Source organism: Neodiprion virginianus, chromosome 4, assembly GCF_021901495.1.
Source record: "Neodiprion virginianus isolate iyNeoVirg1 chromosome 4, iyNeoVirg1.1, whole genome shotgun sequence".
Lineage (NCBI taxonomy): Eukaryota > Metazoa > Arthropoda > Insecta > Hymenoptera > Diprionidae > Neodiprion > Neodiprion virginianus.
The window spans coordinates 16359774-16375650 of record NC_060880.1 but is presented as its reverse complement, the minus strand read 5'-3'; the positions used below and the strand labels follow the sequence as shown (position 1 = coordinate 16375650).

General features: G+C 42.2%; 3 protein-coding genes across 4 annotated transcripts; 1 reads left to right on the top strand and 2 right to left on the bottom strand.

Annotated features, from left to right (window-relative positions):
* Positions 1-150: 150 nt before the first annotated feature.
* Positions 151-1997, bottom strand: LOC124304054 (protein LSM12 homolog). Its single transcript, XM_046762003.1, has 3 exons — positions 1747-1997; positions 461-837; positions 151-395 (listed from the first exon to the last, which is right to left on the bottom strand). The coding sequence occupies exons 1-3, from the start codon at positions 1865-1867 to the stop codon at positions 318-320; spliced, it is 576 nt and encodes a 191-aa protein (XP_046617959.1). The 5' UTR covers positions 1868-1997; the 3' UTR covers positions 151-317.
* Positions 1998-5676: 3679 nt separating this feature from the next.
* LOC124304045 (facilitated trehalose transporter Tret1-2 homolog) lies at positions 5677-11487 on the top strand. 2 transcript variants are annotated; one of them, XM_046761988.1, is made up of 6 exons: positions 5677-5840; positions 5965-6251; positions 6829-6885; positions 8414-8549; positions 8839-9158; positions 9325-11487. In XM_046761988.1, exons 2-6 carry the CDS (start codon positions 6225-6227, stop codon positions 10345-10347), a joined length of 1563 nt encoding a protein of 520 aa, XP_046617944.1. In that variant the 5' UTR covers positions 5677-5840; positions 5965-6224; the 3' UTR covers positions 10348-11487. The 2 variants fall into 2 exon arrangements, with proteins under 2 accessions (XP_046617944.1, XP_046617945.1); XM_046761989.1 differs by lacking the exon at positions 5677-5840 and having other exon boundaries at positions 5864-6062.
* On the bottom strand, positions 11383-14719 carry LOC124304046 (cytochrome P450 307a1-like). The gene is made up of 3 exons (XM_046761990.1): positions 13817-14719; positions 12430-13236; positions 11383-12332 (listed from the first exon to the last, which is right to left on the bottom strand). Exons 1-3 carry the CDS (start codon positions 14217-14219, stop codon positions 12004-12006), a joined length of 1539 nt encoding a protein of 512 aa, XP_046617946.1. The 5' UTR covers positions 14220-14719; the 3' UTR covers positions 11383-12003.
* Positions 14720-15877: the final 1158 nt, after the last annotated feature.

Genomic DNA, 15877 nt, shown 5'->3' with positions numbered 1-15877 from the left:
TCATCATTATTTGTCATTACTCTGAAGAAATAATGATTGGCAAGAAAGAAAAATAAAAATAGAATTACTGACATATCATTGTCATGATTATAACTGCTAGATGTTACCTAAGATCGATCGTAGTGAATTTAGTAATTTAAACTACCCGGATGTTTCTCCATTCGCATTTTATTTTCCATTTTGTTTGTTCACGTTTTAAAAAATCAATTCGTTTATAGCACAACAACCAGCTATCCGCGTATTGTTCGCATGCGCTTATTTTGAATCGTTCGTTTGCTTAGCTTTCAATTTTTCTGTAGAAGTTGCAGTCCTCTCGACTACTGCAAGCTGGCACTTTTCTGCGCAGTTTGTTGATGCGACTCAGCCACAGCAGAGTCTTTTACGTATTTTTCAACCTGTGGAAAAAAATGAGAAGTTATTAAAAGGCTAAACGGAGGTAAACGCTTCTCAACCCACGTACCACTTTTCTAACATGGGTATAAGCCTTTGATTCCTCATCGCCATGGATGTTCTCAAGTGTATAAGGAGGTGCGATGGTGACAGATTTCCAAACTATGATGTTTGGTCCACTCCACGTTATGTCTTGAATAGTTTTTGCTATCGCTATGAAGAGCTTCTGGCCGTCCGGTGAAACGCCGGCCTGCAGCGCTTTTACCATCCTCTTTTTCTCCTCGACATGATTTCGTACCCGCGTATTCAGCCTCCGGAGATTCAGACTCTGCGGGGGGTCGCCACCCGTCGGACTGACCTCTCGCTTCACTTGAACGTCCGATACAAGGGACAGATTCACTATATGGACGTCATTTAGAGACATTCTACCACACGTCGCTGGACATTCTGATTACATCCAAAGTTAAGGAAAAGTAGAAAGAAGTTTTCAGGTGAGAGAGAGCTGGCAAGTGAGCAGAGGTTCTTTCAACTTTTGAAAGAGCCTGACTCATTTAAATCTACCTTAATATTTGCCTATTTTTGCAGAATCATACTTGAACTTGCTTCGAATGAATTGATGCAAGGTGAGATGTTGCAACCATTGCCGAAACGTTATAAATGTCACTACAACTTTAACGTTAACGAAACGCGCAACTGTATTCAAGAAACGCGTTTTCACCGTAATTAGGTTATATTTCGTGTTGATTTGTTTGAAAAGGTATGGACCAAACGTGGGATCACGCCCTGACAAGCATGACAAGACTAGTAATTTCTATTTAAGACATCCGCGTGCACGATAGAAAAACGCAGACGAGAATAACTTTGTGATCAAAAATGAAATGACAGTTCGAGTTCCGGCGGAAGTTTAAACGAGTTTTTAGGATTGTTTGATAGTAGGATTGACATGATATGAACATGAAATGTTTCGGGCAGAATTGGGTGTCATTTGGGAGAACGCCAAGGCGATGGGTTCATGTTAAACGTGGATGAAAAAATCCCATGTATCAGCACCGAAACTTCAACATGGCGTCGCATGGGGCAAACGCCGTCTAGCAAAGAGGTTATCTCAGTTTATATTCATCGAATTCAGGAATGGCTGAGCTTGGAATAACGATATAGTATTGACTAGGTTGTTTTGTGAAACGGGAACGCTGGAGGGCCGCGGAATAATAAACTAACTTCAGTCACGAACGCGATAAAAGGTGATAAAAATTGGTCTGTTATCTGGGCTGGTCAGTCCGGCGCACGCAAAGATTAAGATGACAAACAAATGGGTAGTAACCAAGAGGCGGCGATGTTTTTAGGCAAAAAGGATACTTAGTATAAGCATTTTTGTCTGTGGATCAAAGGCGAGGACTTCACCCTCGATCTCCTTGTTGTAACACGTTTTACATGCCACCGTACTACCGATGCTAAACCAGTCGCTGACGCCAGCCATTTTTCACCACACTCCTAACAAACGTGAATGTGAAACCGTCCCCCTCCGCCCCGCCGACGGTGCAACCGCAAGTCCTTGTCTTCTGCACGCACATGCACCGTGGCTGCGATTTACTTCGCTGGGCGAACGCTGCAGCGCGGCGGCAGAAGCGCGCCGATCCCCGTGTCATTGACCATGAAAAATTCAAGATGGGGTGGTGGACCAGCAAATACGGTCTTCGCTATTGTGCTGCCACCGGCAATGTTTGAGTTTCCCGCAGCTCACGCGTGTCTGTCAAGTTGCCTGCCGCCTGTCACCACGGCGCAATTTAAAAAATCTTGGCAGTCACTTGATCTCGAAATTACTTTGGAATATTTGACGTTATTCGTAATGAACTCATCATTTCACAACTGCAATTTTTTCATTGTTCAGATTTACTAATAAAGTACGAATATTTAAAATTTTTTTTTCTACTTATCAGTCTATCAAACTGTCGTATTTTTAGATGAATTTATCTGAGAAGGTCGACTTGACGTACTTATGATAGATGATTGCTATGGTTCACATGATTGAAATATCGAAAAAAGAAAAGGCTCGATAAATATAACAACAACTGTAGCGAAAAGAGGATCACAGGGTATTATAAGATACTTTTTACATATCGTCAGCGATTAAACGCATTGCATACAGCTCAGGTGAATCATGTCGGAGGCGTGCGACTTAAGGGTACTTAAGATACCTGGAAATATAAATACAAGTATATAGGTAAAAAATATGGAAATGTGACTATGACGGTGATAATAATAATTCGTCCTATGCGACCAGTAGAATGAGCGTACGCAGGCTACGCGAACTGCTGTATACTGTGACACACGGCGTAACTGTACTTTAAAAAAAGCAATGCACAGGTGCAGGATCGACGAGCAGTAGCTGCAGGGTAGACAACGCATGTGCATATGAAGGTGTATGCGCATACATGTACATACGAAATAGCGCGGAGCTGTAGTATGAAGCGCGAACTATGACCTGGTATTGGAATATCAATTGTTCTTGGCGCCGCACGAGATATGTATATATACGGCATAGAGCACGTGCCTTTTTAATGTGTCACACGTTCGACGGTACGATCATGCATGACGATGCACGTAATTCTTATCGATCAGTTTGCATGCTGCAGTTTACATTATCACCATTCCAAAGTCTATCCAGCTCCATCTCCGCGTAACCCTATAATACATACCTGCAGTCTATGCTCCTTCTGTCATCCGCATGGTCTCCGTTACTCACTCAGATATCATGCATGGATACAGTTATTCCTAGCGTGTCACGGCGAACGACCTGGTTACGCAATAAACCCCCTTGTCACTCAGATCTACAATTTTATATTACGTAAACAGTGCCAACCATTTCACCAGATTTAAAAAAGAAATCATACAATGATCTAAGTATTATTTTATTTCTTTTAACGTCAGAAAGAAAGTCTGTTTTCCACTGACATTCAATGCTGAACGAAATCAGCCAAGTCACAGTAATCACGAACCTGTAAATAATACAAAAAACGTAGACGAATCAATTCAACTGGAATAGAACAGACATAAGTACATGCATTAATTTAAAGAAACAAAGCTTCACACTTCCTTCACTTACGTTCATTCGCTGACCGTAAAATATCCATGAGTTACCCTGATTACAAAATGCTGACTATGCGACATTAAACAGAAAAATAAAACACGTCATGTCTGAATGTGAGTAATAAAATAAAGATCAGAATTAAGAGGATTAAGAGGAAAGAAGAGGGGGGGAAGGGGGGGGGGATAAGAACAGGGTGTCGATAATCTCGTTTGTCATATTGATCATCCATGTGATCAAATCTATAATTATCCGTATATGACAGCTGATGCGATAGACGTCATATTTGCGAGCATTGTGCGTTTCCATTCGCATGCATCGTGCAATTTGCGCGAAGTAACATCGGCGAATAGATATACTGCTTAATAGCAGTCCAGTAAGCACAAAGGTATAACATACACGACAGTGCACAAAAGAAAAGGCAAGTCAACGAGTTAGTCGATAATGACTTGTCAGTTATATTCTGTAAAACGGTTATCTCCGTCAGCGTTACGGTAATTTTACGCGGGAGGAGGGAGCAACAGTCGTTAGTTGAGTAACTGTATTGAATGGCAGAAACTGTGAAATTTTGAATTTTTTTTTTTTCTCTACATTTGAGTACACGAATTTTTCGACAAAGTAAAAAGTTGAGTGGTTGGCGGATAACATCTGTTCCCTTAACTAGGCACTCACAGTGCTATCTCTCTCACACTTAAATTTAGAATAGTAAATTAGTTATTGTGTTGCAGATTATTATGTTTAATGTTACGTAACAGGTGTCGGGGGGACTTGACTCGATTGTTACGGTCTGTTACATAGAAGAGGGGGCTGATCAAAATGACCGATAAAACGTTACGTAATATTTTAACGCTCCCTGAGATATAACAATTATGTGATTAACAAATATTAATTCATGTTTGCAGGTATGATAACACTCCAGGTAGCGATTTCTACAAATAGTAATTGAAGATTAGTACTAAAATAAGTTTTTCATACAACACTATGGATACAACGTTTATAGAACATTTCCAAACCGCTCGTTGATTGAAGGAGCTGTTGAAAATGGGAAGTGACAGAATACAAAGAAAAAAAAATGAAAAAGGGAATGAATAAATAAATAACATATCACTAAAAATGATCTGATCGACGAAAAGTCGCATTTACAAACAGTTTTTAAGGGGAGACTACGGTGAAATTATGAAAATCACCACTATAAGTCTCATGAAAAAAAATAATTGAAATAAACTTTAAATCTTCCGCGATAAAAGTGTAAGCGCAAGGAATTTTTGGCAGCAGTGAGTAGAATATTCTACGAAAGATTCCTTGCAGCTACATATTCAATGCAGGAGGTTGAAATTGTGAAATTTTGTTTTAATGGGTCCCCCTTCAACCTACCTCAGACCCATGAAATCCCTTTGTTAGTCAAATCAGTATTTATTGGACTTATAATTTAGAGATCGCCGGTGGATTAAAATTATGGATATTTTGATGATTACAGAGTGGATGTTTTGAGTGTAATTTTGGTAAAACTGTAGTGGAAAAATTTCACAACTATACGGAAGAATTGAGTGGAATTTGAGTGATTACCTGAAATATCACTCTAATATCGCTGATCTTAGAATCCACTGAAAAAAACACTCTAATAACAGGGTGGGATCGAAACCGCCATGGAATAAAGATAGAAGACATTTCAACATTGCTGCAATATGTCGACAATTGCATGCAATATTATAAATGTTACACGTTACATTGCTGCAATATTACTGCAATATTGAATGCTGAAGTAGCGATTCCGTAAACAAGATATGGAAGAACGGTGAGAAGAGAAACCGTTATACGTTAAGCGCGCTACTAGCGTGTGTGAGATCTGTGTACAGATACGCACATCAGCGTTACATGTACACGCAAAACAAACTTAGTTTATTACTGTATAAGAAATTTCGTCTCTTTAAGCACTGTGTATATGTAGGACTATAATGTATAGATGGTGTGTTTACCCTTTTGAAACCTTGCTTCCGATGAGAAGCCACGCAAAACGAGCAAAGCCGTCTGATTGGTTTATTACTATTGTTCGTTACGCACCTAGCATACAACAGTAAAATTAAACACAACGAAGCGAATACCGACGAATCGTCTTATCGCTCCGCCGGTTTCTTATTAGTTTATGTTCGAGGATTGCATACAGTAGATGCTTCGCTAACTCAACCGTTTCAGTTTTTTAACTCGTTTCCACGGTGACCAGTTCCCACAACTCAAATTCCCATATCGCGGATTGTCCCCACTTCAAGCGTCGAGTGTCGCACACAGTGCATTGACGATTACACAGGACAACGTTACTTCGGCGACAAAGTTCTTATTGTTCTTCCTGTTGGTCATCTTCAAGAAGGTCAGTGTCAACTGTGATAAAATTGCTTAGGAAACGTAATGTTCTGGTAATATTCATGCGCATGCGTGTTCGTGGATACGAAAGTGGGAGAACGAGTTGTAAGTCAAGTTATGGTAACGCTCAGGATCCCGACGAGTCAAGTTATGGAAGCGTCTACTGTATTCAGTAGCCTCTGAAACCAATTCATGATCTGGTGTATGCAAATGAGGGGGATTAAACTCTGTGAGTAATATAAACAAATTTCGAAGTTGCAACACGGTGAATCGTGACAGTTGATCGTTCGTTTACGAAGAAAGGAGCCGTTCGTCTCGCGTGGTGAAAGTCAATTCTGCACTACAGACAATTTTCCTTAGTCCCAGCATCGGAATTCACGAGAATTACGCTATGGAGACTGCGACTGCTCTCACTGAGGTGATATAAAATTACCTAAATGCATTATTTTACTCAGTCACGAAGGGTCAGTTCAAGTTCTCATCGATTACACAAGGCTCTAAAATTTTTGCCAAAAAATGATAAATGAATAAGTTAGTATAATTCCAAACATATTGTTACGCTGGATACGATGAAGTTGCTCGTTTTTTTCCATCACTTCGGGATTTCGAGATATTTCGAGATATTTTGATCGAAAAATGGTACTTTTTACTACAATTGCACATTTTGACTCGTATCGTCTCCGAAACTGTTTCATACTGTGCGATGAAAGAAATGTATGTGTTGTGCTCTGTAGAATGACATACGTTTTTGAAATTTTATCACGCTAGCAATTTTCTTCACCTTGATTTGTGAAACGGTTCGGGAGATAATCCGAGTTAAAAAGTTACATTTCTACCAGAAATACCTTTTTTCGATCGGAATATCTCGAAATCCTATCGGAAATCTTCAAAATACGTCAGAATCCCAGTAAATCATTTATTTAGCATTTTTTCATAAAAATTTTGTAGCCCTGTGTTATCCTTTTTCACTTATTTTGAGTAATTCGACTTTTTAGGGAGATGGACAACCCGAGAAGTGCAACAGAAGATTCAGAAGGGAAACTTTTCACCAGGTTGGTCAAACTTTTGCAACCACGAATTCAAATTTAGCTCTTTTTCAAATTTTTTTGTCGCTTCATATCACTTGTTGAAATCAAAAATACTTTGAGTTACAAAATCAAATACCAATGACGTGCGTGCCTTTTTGATTCTTTCATATTTTTTTCTCGCTAAACTTCACTTACATGTATCAATACTCTTCTTCTCGTTTCACTTCTGTTTTAATTTTTTTAAATAACTCAGCGATTGTACGAAGGTAATTAACACAATTTGCAGTTAACGTGTAAATGCAATCGTGATTTGAATGTCGGTGTGTTTTTCCAATGATTAAAAACGTCTTGTGACACATGAAACATGTTTATACAAATTCGCATCGACGTAAGTGCAACGGCAAACAGATTACAGATTTATTCTCGTACTAATTGCTTTATCTAACTGATGCCAGCTCGTATAATGTTACTTGAATATTTACAATTTATACATCCAATAGCTTTCAGTGATGAAACGATCAATTTATTCGCAAATATGAATCTCCATTCAACGATTTCCTAATACTATCTGCGTAAATAACTCTTCGTTTCCGTTATTTTTCTTTCTTACTTTATTGCGAAAAAACCAGACTTCATGCTACCTTATCTCGCCGCACAAAGAACGGCTGTTTACATTTCACAATGACGGCTGTCTATTATTATAACTCGTGTATTATTCACTGTTGACTAATTGCGTACGTCGAAATCGAGGAAAAGCAAAAAGTAATAGTTTAGATAAGAATTGCGAAAGAATCCATGCAATAAATATGGATAAAGCAAGGCTTAAGTTTGGTGAACCGATAATATGAAAGCAAAATTGCATACGCAATTGACGATATTTCTTGCGATAAATATTGAAATTAAACATTTCGATTCGTTCAAATCGTTCGTTCAATTCAAATTGAAAACCATGTAACAACCGGAAATTTGATAGAAGCTGCGATAGCAAATAGACGCGATTGATGCCGATAGAGATAGATATGTGGATATGTCTGTCGCATTATTCCTGTTAATTTTTATCGAGAAAGAGGCCTTTTCTCGTGGGTCACTAGCGCGCTGAGACAGTATACTGATTTCGCATATATCGTCGATTGTGTTGGTGGATTTGCGATCACGGGGCCGATGTATGTGCATTTCGCACGGTAAACCTACACACGCGAATTGCGGGAATTGAAATGCATAATATTTTACTCCGTCGGGGTAGACATTTTTTCACCCAGATTGTATTGTATGGCGGCACGTTTACGTAACTCGCAACGACGGCGTCGGTGGTGGTAGCGGTGGCGATATTCGTATATAGTACATCCAATATTAGAATGGCACGTATCGTTAGATCCTGAGATAATTGACCCGCCCTTGACACAGGGTGCGGCAAAAATATCGCCTTTTTAACGCGCGCGCTGCTTCAGTAATTCGAAAAACGCTAATTGAGGATGCAAACGCGGTCACCGCGTTGGTCATCAGGTCGTGGCAGTGTTATAACCCATTTCTAATCGACGCCATTACCCTCCAGATGCTGGCTTGCTTGATCGCGAACTCTTCGGTTCTCGGACCCGCAATGGGAGTCGGATACAGCGCCGTTGCCCTCGGACCACTCGGCTCACCCAAAAGCGGGATGTCGATTACTGATGATCAGCTGTCTTGGTTTGGTCAGTTCAAGTTCTTTGTTAACCAAATTTCATTCGACTATGTCTCTGTAGTCTTTCAGGGAGTTCGAAAGGCTTCAGGGACTATCGTGTAAGCCACTTTCAAAGCTTTTACAGACAATGCAGGAGATTTTCTCAACTGGTCTTTCCGACTTCACATTATCTCCACAATGTTCTTCGGAAGTCTTTCCGACGTTCTACTTGACCTCCTCAAGATTCCAAAGACCTCGTCAAGAAATAGATCAAGCCTGTGTTTATCCAATCTAAACCAGTCCGATTTTGTTTCATTTAGCGAGTGTGACGGCGATCACTACACCAATTGGATGCATACTGTCCGGTCTGGCGATGCAACGAAGTCGAAGATTCGGGATAATGACAACATCGTTCGTGTCGTTGGTTGGCTGGCTGGTGATCTACTTTTCACCAAGTTTCGGCTGCGTCCTAACTGGAAGAGCGATTTGCGGTGTGGCCGTAGGCCTGGCGTCGGCACCGTCGACGATTTACGCAGCCGAAGTTGCGGGCTCTAACATCCGGGGAATCGTTGTGACCTGGACCAGCGTATCGATCGCGACTGGGGTCTTAATCGTTTACATGCTTGGATTCTTCTGTAAGGTGAGGTCTTCTCGATTAGAGAACATTAGCCAACGCAACCGAGTGAGTCGTACCGACGATAAGAGTAATTTTTTGCTACGTGTGTGCGATCAGCTGATCGAATAGTGGTCCGCAATTTCGGTTCCATCAACGACGCGAAAGTTATCCGTAACCTCTTTTGCTTCAGGAAAACTGGCGACTCGTAGCGTTGCTCTGCGGTATGTTCGCGGCAGGTTCGTTGGTCCTGACATTCCTTATGATGCCGGAATCCCCGACGTTTCTGAAGGCTTCCGGGCGTTCGAAGGCAGCTGAAGATTCGTTGCGGCGTCTCAACGGCGTGCGAAAGGACAAAAAGACGCCGGAACACCTCCTCGAGGAGCTATTGAAATCCAATGCGAACGTCGACGATGCGGCCAGGCCGGTTTCGAGAATTGGCAGCATATTCAGGGCCGAGAATCTCAAGCCATTTTTCGTAATGGTGGGCTACTTCTTCTTCCAACAGTTCTCAGGCACCTTTGTCATTATTTATTACGCGGTCGACTTTGCCCGGGAGGCTGGGATCCAGATGGACGGGAAGCTGATGGCCATCTTTATCGGATTAACCCGGGTCCTGGGGACGCTTTGCGTGTCGTGGGTGTCCGTGAGGTATGGACGGAGGATTCCGTCAGTGGGATCCGGGGCAGGGATGACGCTTTTCATGGGGATACTGTCGGTCTACTCGTGGGCTTCGAGTAACGGCTTCGAGATTCCAGACCGAGGAGTGATACCCGCGATCTCGATCCTCATGTACATACTGATGAGCACTATGGGGTTCTTGGTCCTGCCATTCGCTATGATCGGTGAGGTCTATCCGGCCAGGTTCAAGGATATACTGTCAGGATTGACGACCTGCCTCGCCTACGTCTTCAGCTTTATAGCGCTCAAAGTGTACCCCGAAATGCTTAAGTCGATCGACAAGCACGGTGTTTTCATCTTCTACACAGCTTTCTCACTAGCCGGGACTATTTTCGTTGCTGCCTTGTTACCCGAGACGAAGGGCAAGACTCTTCGGGAAATCGAGGAGTCGTACAAGAATAACAAAAAGGCGAGTACCGTCAACGGCAAAACGAAAACTATAGGCTGCAGTGATGAAAATGGTGATAAGGATCTTCAGCTCAAGATTATTACAAGCAAAGATCAACGTCTTAATAATTCAATGGACCAAGTTTAACATTACGAAATTAGTTAGTATAAATTATATAATTGTTTTTAACGCAAATGCCACTATCAGTTGTTTTGCCAAAAGCTCGTTCTACTTATCATTCTCTTTTCGCAATACCGTGCATTGCGATATTTTCATATCTGTGTCGAACGACATTATCAGGACCCCCCCAAGAGCGGCAAACGAAGATTATCTATACAACATTAAGAATCGATTGTGAAATGGACATTGCGTTATACGGCTACATCACTAGATATATAAGTATTCAAACTGTCCTAATCAAACAATAAAATTAAATGAAGAGTGCATAGGTTAAAGACGATACACGCCGATTAAGTTTTGCTCCAAAGCTCTCCAATATTAAGGTTGCTCCATTTCTGGTTTTGTTTTATTTGTTTTTTTTATTAAAATCTTAAATAATAAATTAACAAAAGGGGTAACAATCACAATAATTAAATAACAAACACAACACATGACGTGGAAACAGAAGAAAATAAAATTAAAGAAGAAATGAAAAGGCAATAATAGAAAAAAAACATTGATGATAATAATATTAGTGATAGAAATAATGATAATGATGATGATGATAATAATAATAATAATAATAATAATAATAATAATAATAATAATAATAATAATAATAATAATAATAATAATAATAATAATAATAATATAATAATTGGAATAAAAATAAGAATGAAAATAGCAATACAAGATTGACGATACTGATAACAACAAAATAACACATAACGGTAATAGCGGTAATAATAATAAAATTAATAAATAACAAAATGATGAAGTGCAATAATAACCGAAATATTGGAATAATGGTAGTGAAAAAAATGACGATGACAATGGTAATAATAATAACAACAATAATGACGATAGAAATGACGATGATTGCATAAGTATAACAATATTTATCGCTATACATAAGTGTAGCTAACATTAATAATTAAAAGATGTTACCTCGATTAAGATTTCGAAACAGTGAAAGTACATTTTGCGTAATAACCGCGGTGTATAACATTTTTCACGCGGTACTTGTGGTTCAAGTGTATTATATACAATAATGAAAATCGCCGATCGAATAATTGGGTGACCATGTATATTGTTTATTTTTTTAATAAACCTAAATAGAAAGAGACAGAGAGAGAGAGAGAGAGAGACACAGAGAGAGAGAAACAGAAACCTTTGCTAGAATAAAACTTTACACATAATCGGAAATTGCAACTCTAATAAACGGAAAACATCTTTCAACGTTTTACAATTTTGCCCTCGAGGACACCGCAAAATGATTGATAATATAACAGAGTACAAACTGTATCGACAATTTGTATACGTACAAAACGAGAGGGTTTTTTTTTTGTTCCTTCCATTTGAGAATAACGCTACCGTTCTACCTCGTCAAGTATACATATCGTATACACATACTGTAGATCTAATATGTATGTATTATATATTATATATATATATATATATGTATATGTATATATTTCGTTTAGACAGATACGAATATGTATTCTTGAATGACTAATAATGTCAGTAAAGCTTGAAACCTAAACGAGTGTAGGGGTGATCTAATTCCGGTGATATAACTTTTCTCTAATCAATCCTGTCATTCCCCGGTATCTCGGGTAGTGTAAAGAAACAATCCAGTAAAAGTTATCTCCGCTGGAAACGGAAGCTGAAAGAGTTCTCGGGTAAGGCTAGGTTGCCGATGGGCACCTTGTACACCTCACCGCCGACCGGCAGTATGGTAAAGTTTTTCAATACCGTTGCTAATATCGAAAAACTGAGATACTGTACCATCTTGTAACCCATACATGATCTCCTGCCACCGCCGAACGGGAGAAAGTGCTCAGGCTTGCATATCCTGCCACTCACGACGAACCTCTCGGGTTTGAACTCGGTCGGTTCGCTCCAGAGCTCGGGGGACATGTTGAGGTCATAATTGTTGAGGAATATCAGCGAACCCTTCTCGACTCTGTACCCTGTAACGAGATAATAAACGAATACGGTCAGTAAATGAATCGGTACCGATACTTTTAGGGCGATCGGTTCTCCGTCAGTTCAACGATCGTGACTTACCGGCTACTGAGCTCTCCTGGTTCGCAACGTGAGGCACTATCGGACTAGTGATCAGCCTGATCGCCTCCAGGACTATGGACTCGGTGTACGGCATGGAACCACGATGCTCAAGTCCAACCGATTGGCATCCATCCACGGCAGCTACGGCGTCGATCTCGGCCTGTGCCCTCAGCTGGACTTGGGGATTGGCTACGAGGTAGCCGAGTACCTTTACGAGGAGATTACCAACGGCCGAATGTCCGCCGACGATGTCCTCGAGGGCGAATAACGCTGTGTCCCAGGACATCTTGGGCTCGGCGAAGGACCTCACGTGGTTAACGAGGCAGTCGACGTAGTCGTTTTCCGGCACAAAATCGGTCCATGACTCAAGCCTGTCCTCGATCACCTTGCTCTCGACGAAGTGCCTGATCTTGTGACTCCAGTTGGCCATTCTGGCCATATTTCGCTGGTGCAGGGGCATCAGGAAGGGCATGAAGTCGGCCGCATATCCCTGGTTTACCTCGTAAAACACTTTGTCGAAGTTCTCTATCATCCCGCGGAATTCCGAATGGTCCAGGTCGAATCTCTTCGAGCAAAAGTAGTTGGTAAATATGTTGGCGCAGGTGTGGAGGATCAGCGGCTTCGCGGCCACAGCGCCGGAACCCCGGGAGCTCTCGATGTTCAGGTACTTGACCAAGCACTCAACCTCCTGTCCGATGATGGAGTTAAGCTGGTCGTACTTGGCAGTGAACGCCCTGGGGAAGGTGTGCGCCCTGAGGGTCTCCCTCCGGGACTTCTGGACCTCGGACCAGTCGCAGAAGGCAAGCGCTGCAAATGGCAAAAAGGGGAAAAAATTGGTTAGACCTCCGTACAGGTGGGCAGGGTGGGGTGGGAGGGGGGGGGAGCAGGACGTAACTAACATGTAATAGCGAATTATCCGGTTGCCGATGAGGGGCAAAGAGAGAACCGGCGAAGCAGCCGGAGACTCGTCCGGTTTTTCCTTATAACGCACATACCCCCGGTGATTTGATTTTTCGTTTTGTTTTGAACCTCCTCAAGTACGCGAACCGCCAGCAAAAAGATCGCTCCCTTTCCTTTCCCTCTCTCTCTCTCTCTCTCTCTTTCTCTCGCGATGCACACGTCAGTGTGCGAATGCATTGCAGCATCCTTACACCCAGAGACCGCAAGTGTTTGTTGACACTCAAAGCCTCACGTCGATGACCCTGACCGTCCGACCGAGCCTTCGCATTATCCTCCAGGCTATAAACCGGAGAGCCGGTAAATCCGGATGTCGGACGCTGTCGAGACTTTACGCGACGGTCCGCGGTTCTTGAGGAGGAATGATAAGTCGAAATGGCCCCCCCGGAAACAAAAATATGATAGATATTTAGCAAAATTTCATGCTTACAGTTCTCCTTGTCCCCGCAGAATAGCTGGTGGTATCTAGCGAAGTTTGGTCTCGAGTCGAACTGCGCACCCTTAGCGATCAGGACTTCCTTGATGTTCTCCAGGCCGTTCACCACGACGCAAGGAACCGATCCCATCCTTAGTTTTATTATTTGGCTATCGTAGATCCTCGCCAGATCGGCGAACGCCTTGTAGGGCACGTCGTAGCGTCCAAGAATGTGGAGGGAGCCCAGGATCGGCCAGGGTTTTGGTCCTGGTGGCTCGGGAAGCAGCGGCGTTTCCATGTCCACGATGCCCTTCACGGGTTTTCGGGATCGCAGGTAGTCTAAGAATACCAGGATCACAGCGACCATGGTGATGGTGATGAGGAAGTAGGTTGTCGTGCTGAACGCTAGGGCAGGCATTTTCCTTCCTGTACGATTTCCTTTTTCCTCTCTACGAAATTTCACACGTCAACGGCACTTGGTGTCTGTATCTCCGATAAAAAATATCGAAGGATCGAAGATGACTTTCACACTGTTTCACGTTTTAGATGCTTGCTACCGGTATCTCTCTCGTCGTTAATTGCTGCAGAATGTGTAGCGAGAATAAACGATAACGAGGAAAAATGGCAAACAAGCAAACGAATCTATGATCGGGACGACTGAAAGGTTTCTATTTTGCGTGAATCGCGTGGACTCGAAAGATGATCAATAGTAGCTGCAGCGTCAGATGATGGGCTTGTCAATTTTAAACCAGTTTATTTTCTTGCAATATTTTACTTTTAAGTCGGAGTATGTATGCAAATTGATTAAAATCGGATTAATAGCGTTGGTGTATATTTGGCTCCCGGTATTTTGTCTCGTGGCACGCGTCTGCTATTGTCCGCTAACCGTTTGCCGATCTGACTCGGTCTGGGGATCGAAGCTTGCCAGGCGATCTTATATAGCGGCGTAATGTAGTCAGCACATTTGCTCAAACCCCATACATATGGATTCGTCGACGTCGTCGTCGAAGTTGTAGTCGAAGTCTACCGGGAGACGAATTTCAAATATAATACCCGGAGGGACAGAGGGCGGGCGGGGGGGAGGGGGAGGGGGCCCTTACCCTCCCCCGGGGGACCCAACCCGACTCGATCGTGACTTCCGACTCTCCTGAGACGCTCGTTTTTTGCCCCTTCGTGCCCGGATGCATCCCCCACCCCCTTTTTTCCCTCTCACCTCCTCTTCCCCAGCTGGATGCGGTGGTACCAGTTTCCGAGCCGCAGATGCACTTCGGGATCCCGGAGCAGCTCGCTACGTCACACCTCCAATTAAAGTTATATACGAGTATAGTTACTAATACGATCTCCGAAGAGGCCTCTTCGCTCGTTAAATCACCTGAAACTCGTTCCTGACTTTCCTGTGCTCTTGCTGTCTATGTACCAGTTGCTCACTTGCTTACAATGTCCGCCACTGATGCGGTAGATCATTTCATAATGGAAATTCGATCGCCCGCAGTTTGAACCGATGCCGGTGCATCTCTCCCATCTCTTTCAAATCCCATTTTACTTTTCACGAAGTGACAGGGTTCTCGATATTTCCTTCATGAGTTGCTATAAGTCTGACGGTGTCATTGAACTCGTTGCATTGGCGTGTTATATAAATTCCATTTTAATATAATGGAATGTTGTAGGTATGCTGTGTCGTTCATTTGTCACGTTGCAACGGCGTTGCATATAATTTCACAAAGAAATGCAATGGTGAGAGATTATGCAAAACCAGCGCTCCCATAAGACTTATGAAACTTTTACACGGTAGATCTTGAATAAAATTTCCAACGAATCAATCGAATGGCCCACGCTTGTACAGGTATTTTCAATTTATCGCAAGTTACGCAGTTGATTTATACCGCGCATCGGAATTCGTATAGCAATAAAATGATTAGCGCTTGCATTGACATGAAAATAGTGACAGTTCACTCCGTCCGATAGCTAACCGAACGAAGAATTTCAGTGTCAGCAAATGTACCTATTATAGGCAAGGGGAAAATTTGCCATTGACAAAACGTGACATTTGCTTCCATTCGCCGACGCAGCACTGCA

Coding starts and splice junctions, on each gene's coding strand:
- LOC124304046 (XM_046761990.1), bottom strand. CDS start 14,219: ATGCCTGCCCTAGCGTTCAGCACGACAACCTACTTCCTCATCACCATC. Junction 13,237..13,816: donor CTGCGGGGACAAGGAGAACT/GTAAGCATGAAA, acceptor TGCCATTTGCAG/CGCTTGCCTTCTGCGACTGG. Junction 12,333..12,429: donor CCAGGAGAGCTCAGTAGCCG/GTAAGTCACGAT, acceptor ATCTCGTTACAG/GGTACAGAGTCGAGAAGGGT.
- LOC124304045 (XM_046761988.1), top strand. CDS start 6,225: ATGGAGACTGCGACTGCTCTCACTGAG. Junction 8,550..8,838: donor TGATCAGCTGTCTTGGTTTG/GTCAGTTCAAGT, acceptor TGTTTCATTTAG/CGAGTGTGACGGCGATCACT. Junction 9,159..9,324: donor TGCTTGGATTCTTCTGTAAG/GTGAGGTCTTCT, acceptor CTTTTGCTTCAG/GAAAACTGGCGACTCGTAGC.
- LOC124304054 (XM_046762003.1), bottom strand. CDS start 1,867: ATGGCTGGCGTCAGCGACTGGTTTAGCATCGGTAGTACGGTGGCATGT. Junction 838..1,746: donor GACAAAAATGCTTATACTAA/GTATCCTTTTTG, acceptor GGATGTAATCAG/AATGTCCAGCGACGTGTGGT. Junction 396..460: donor ATACCCATGTTAGAAAAGTG/GTACGTGGGTTG, acceptor TTTTTTCCACAG/GTTGAAAAATACGTAAAAGA.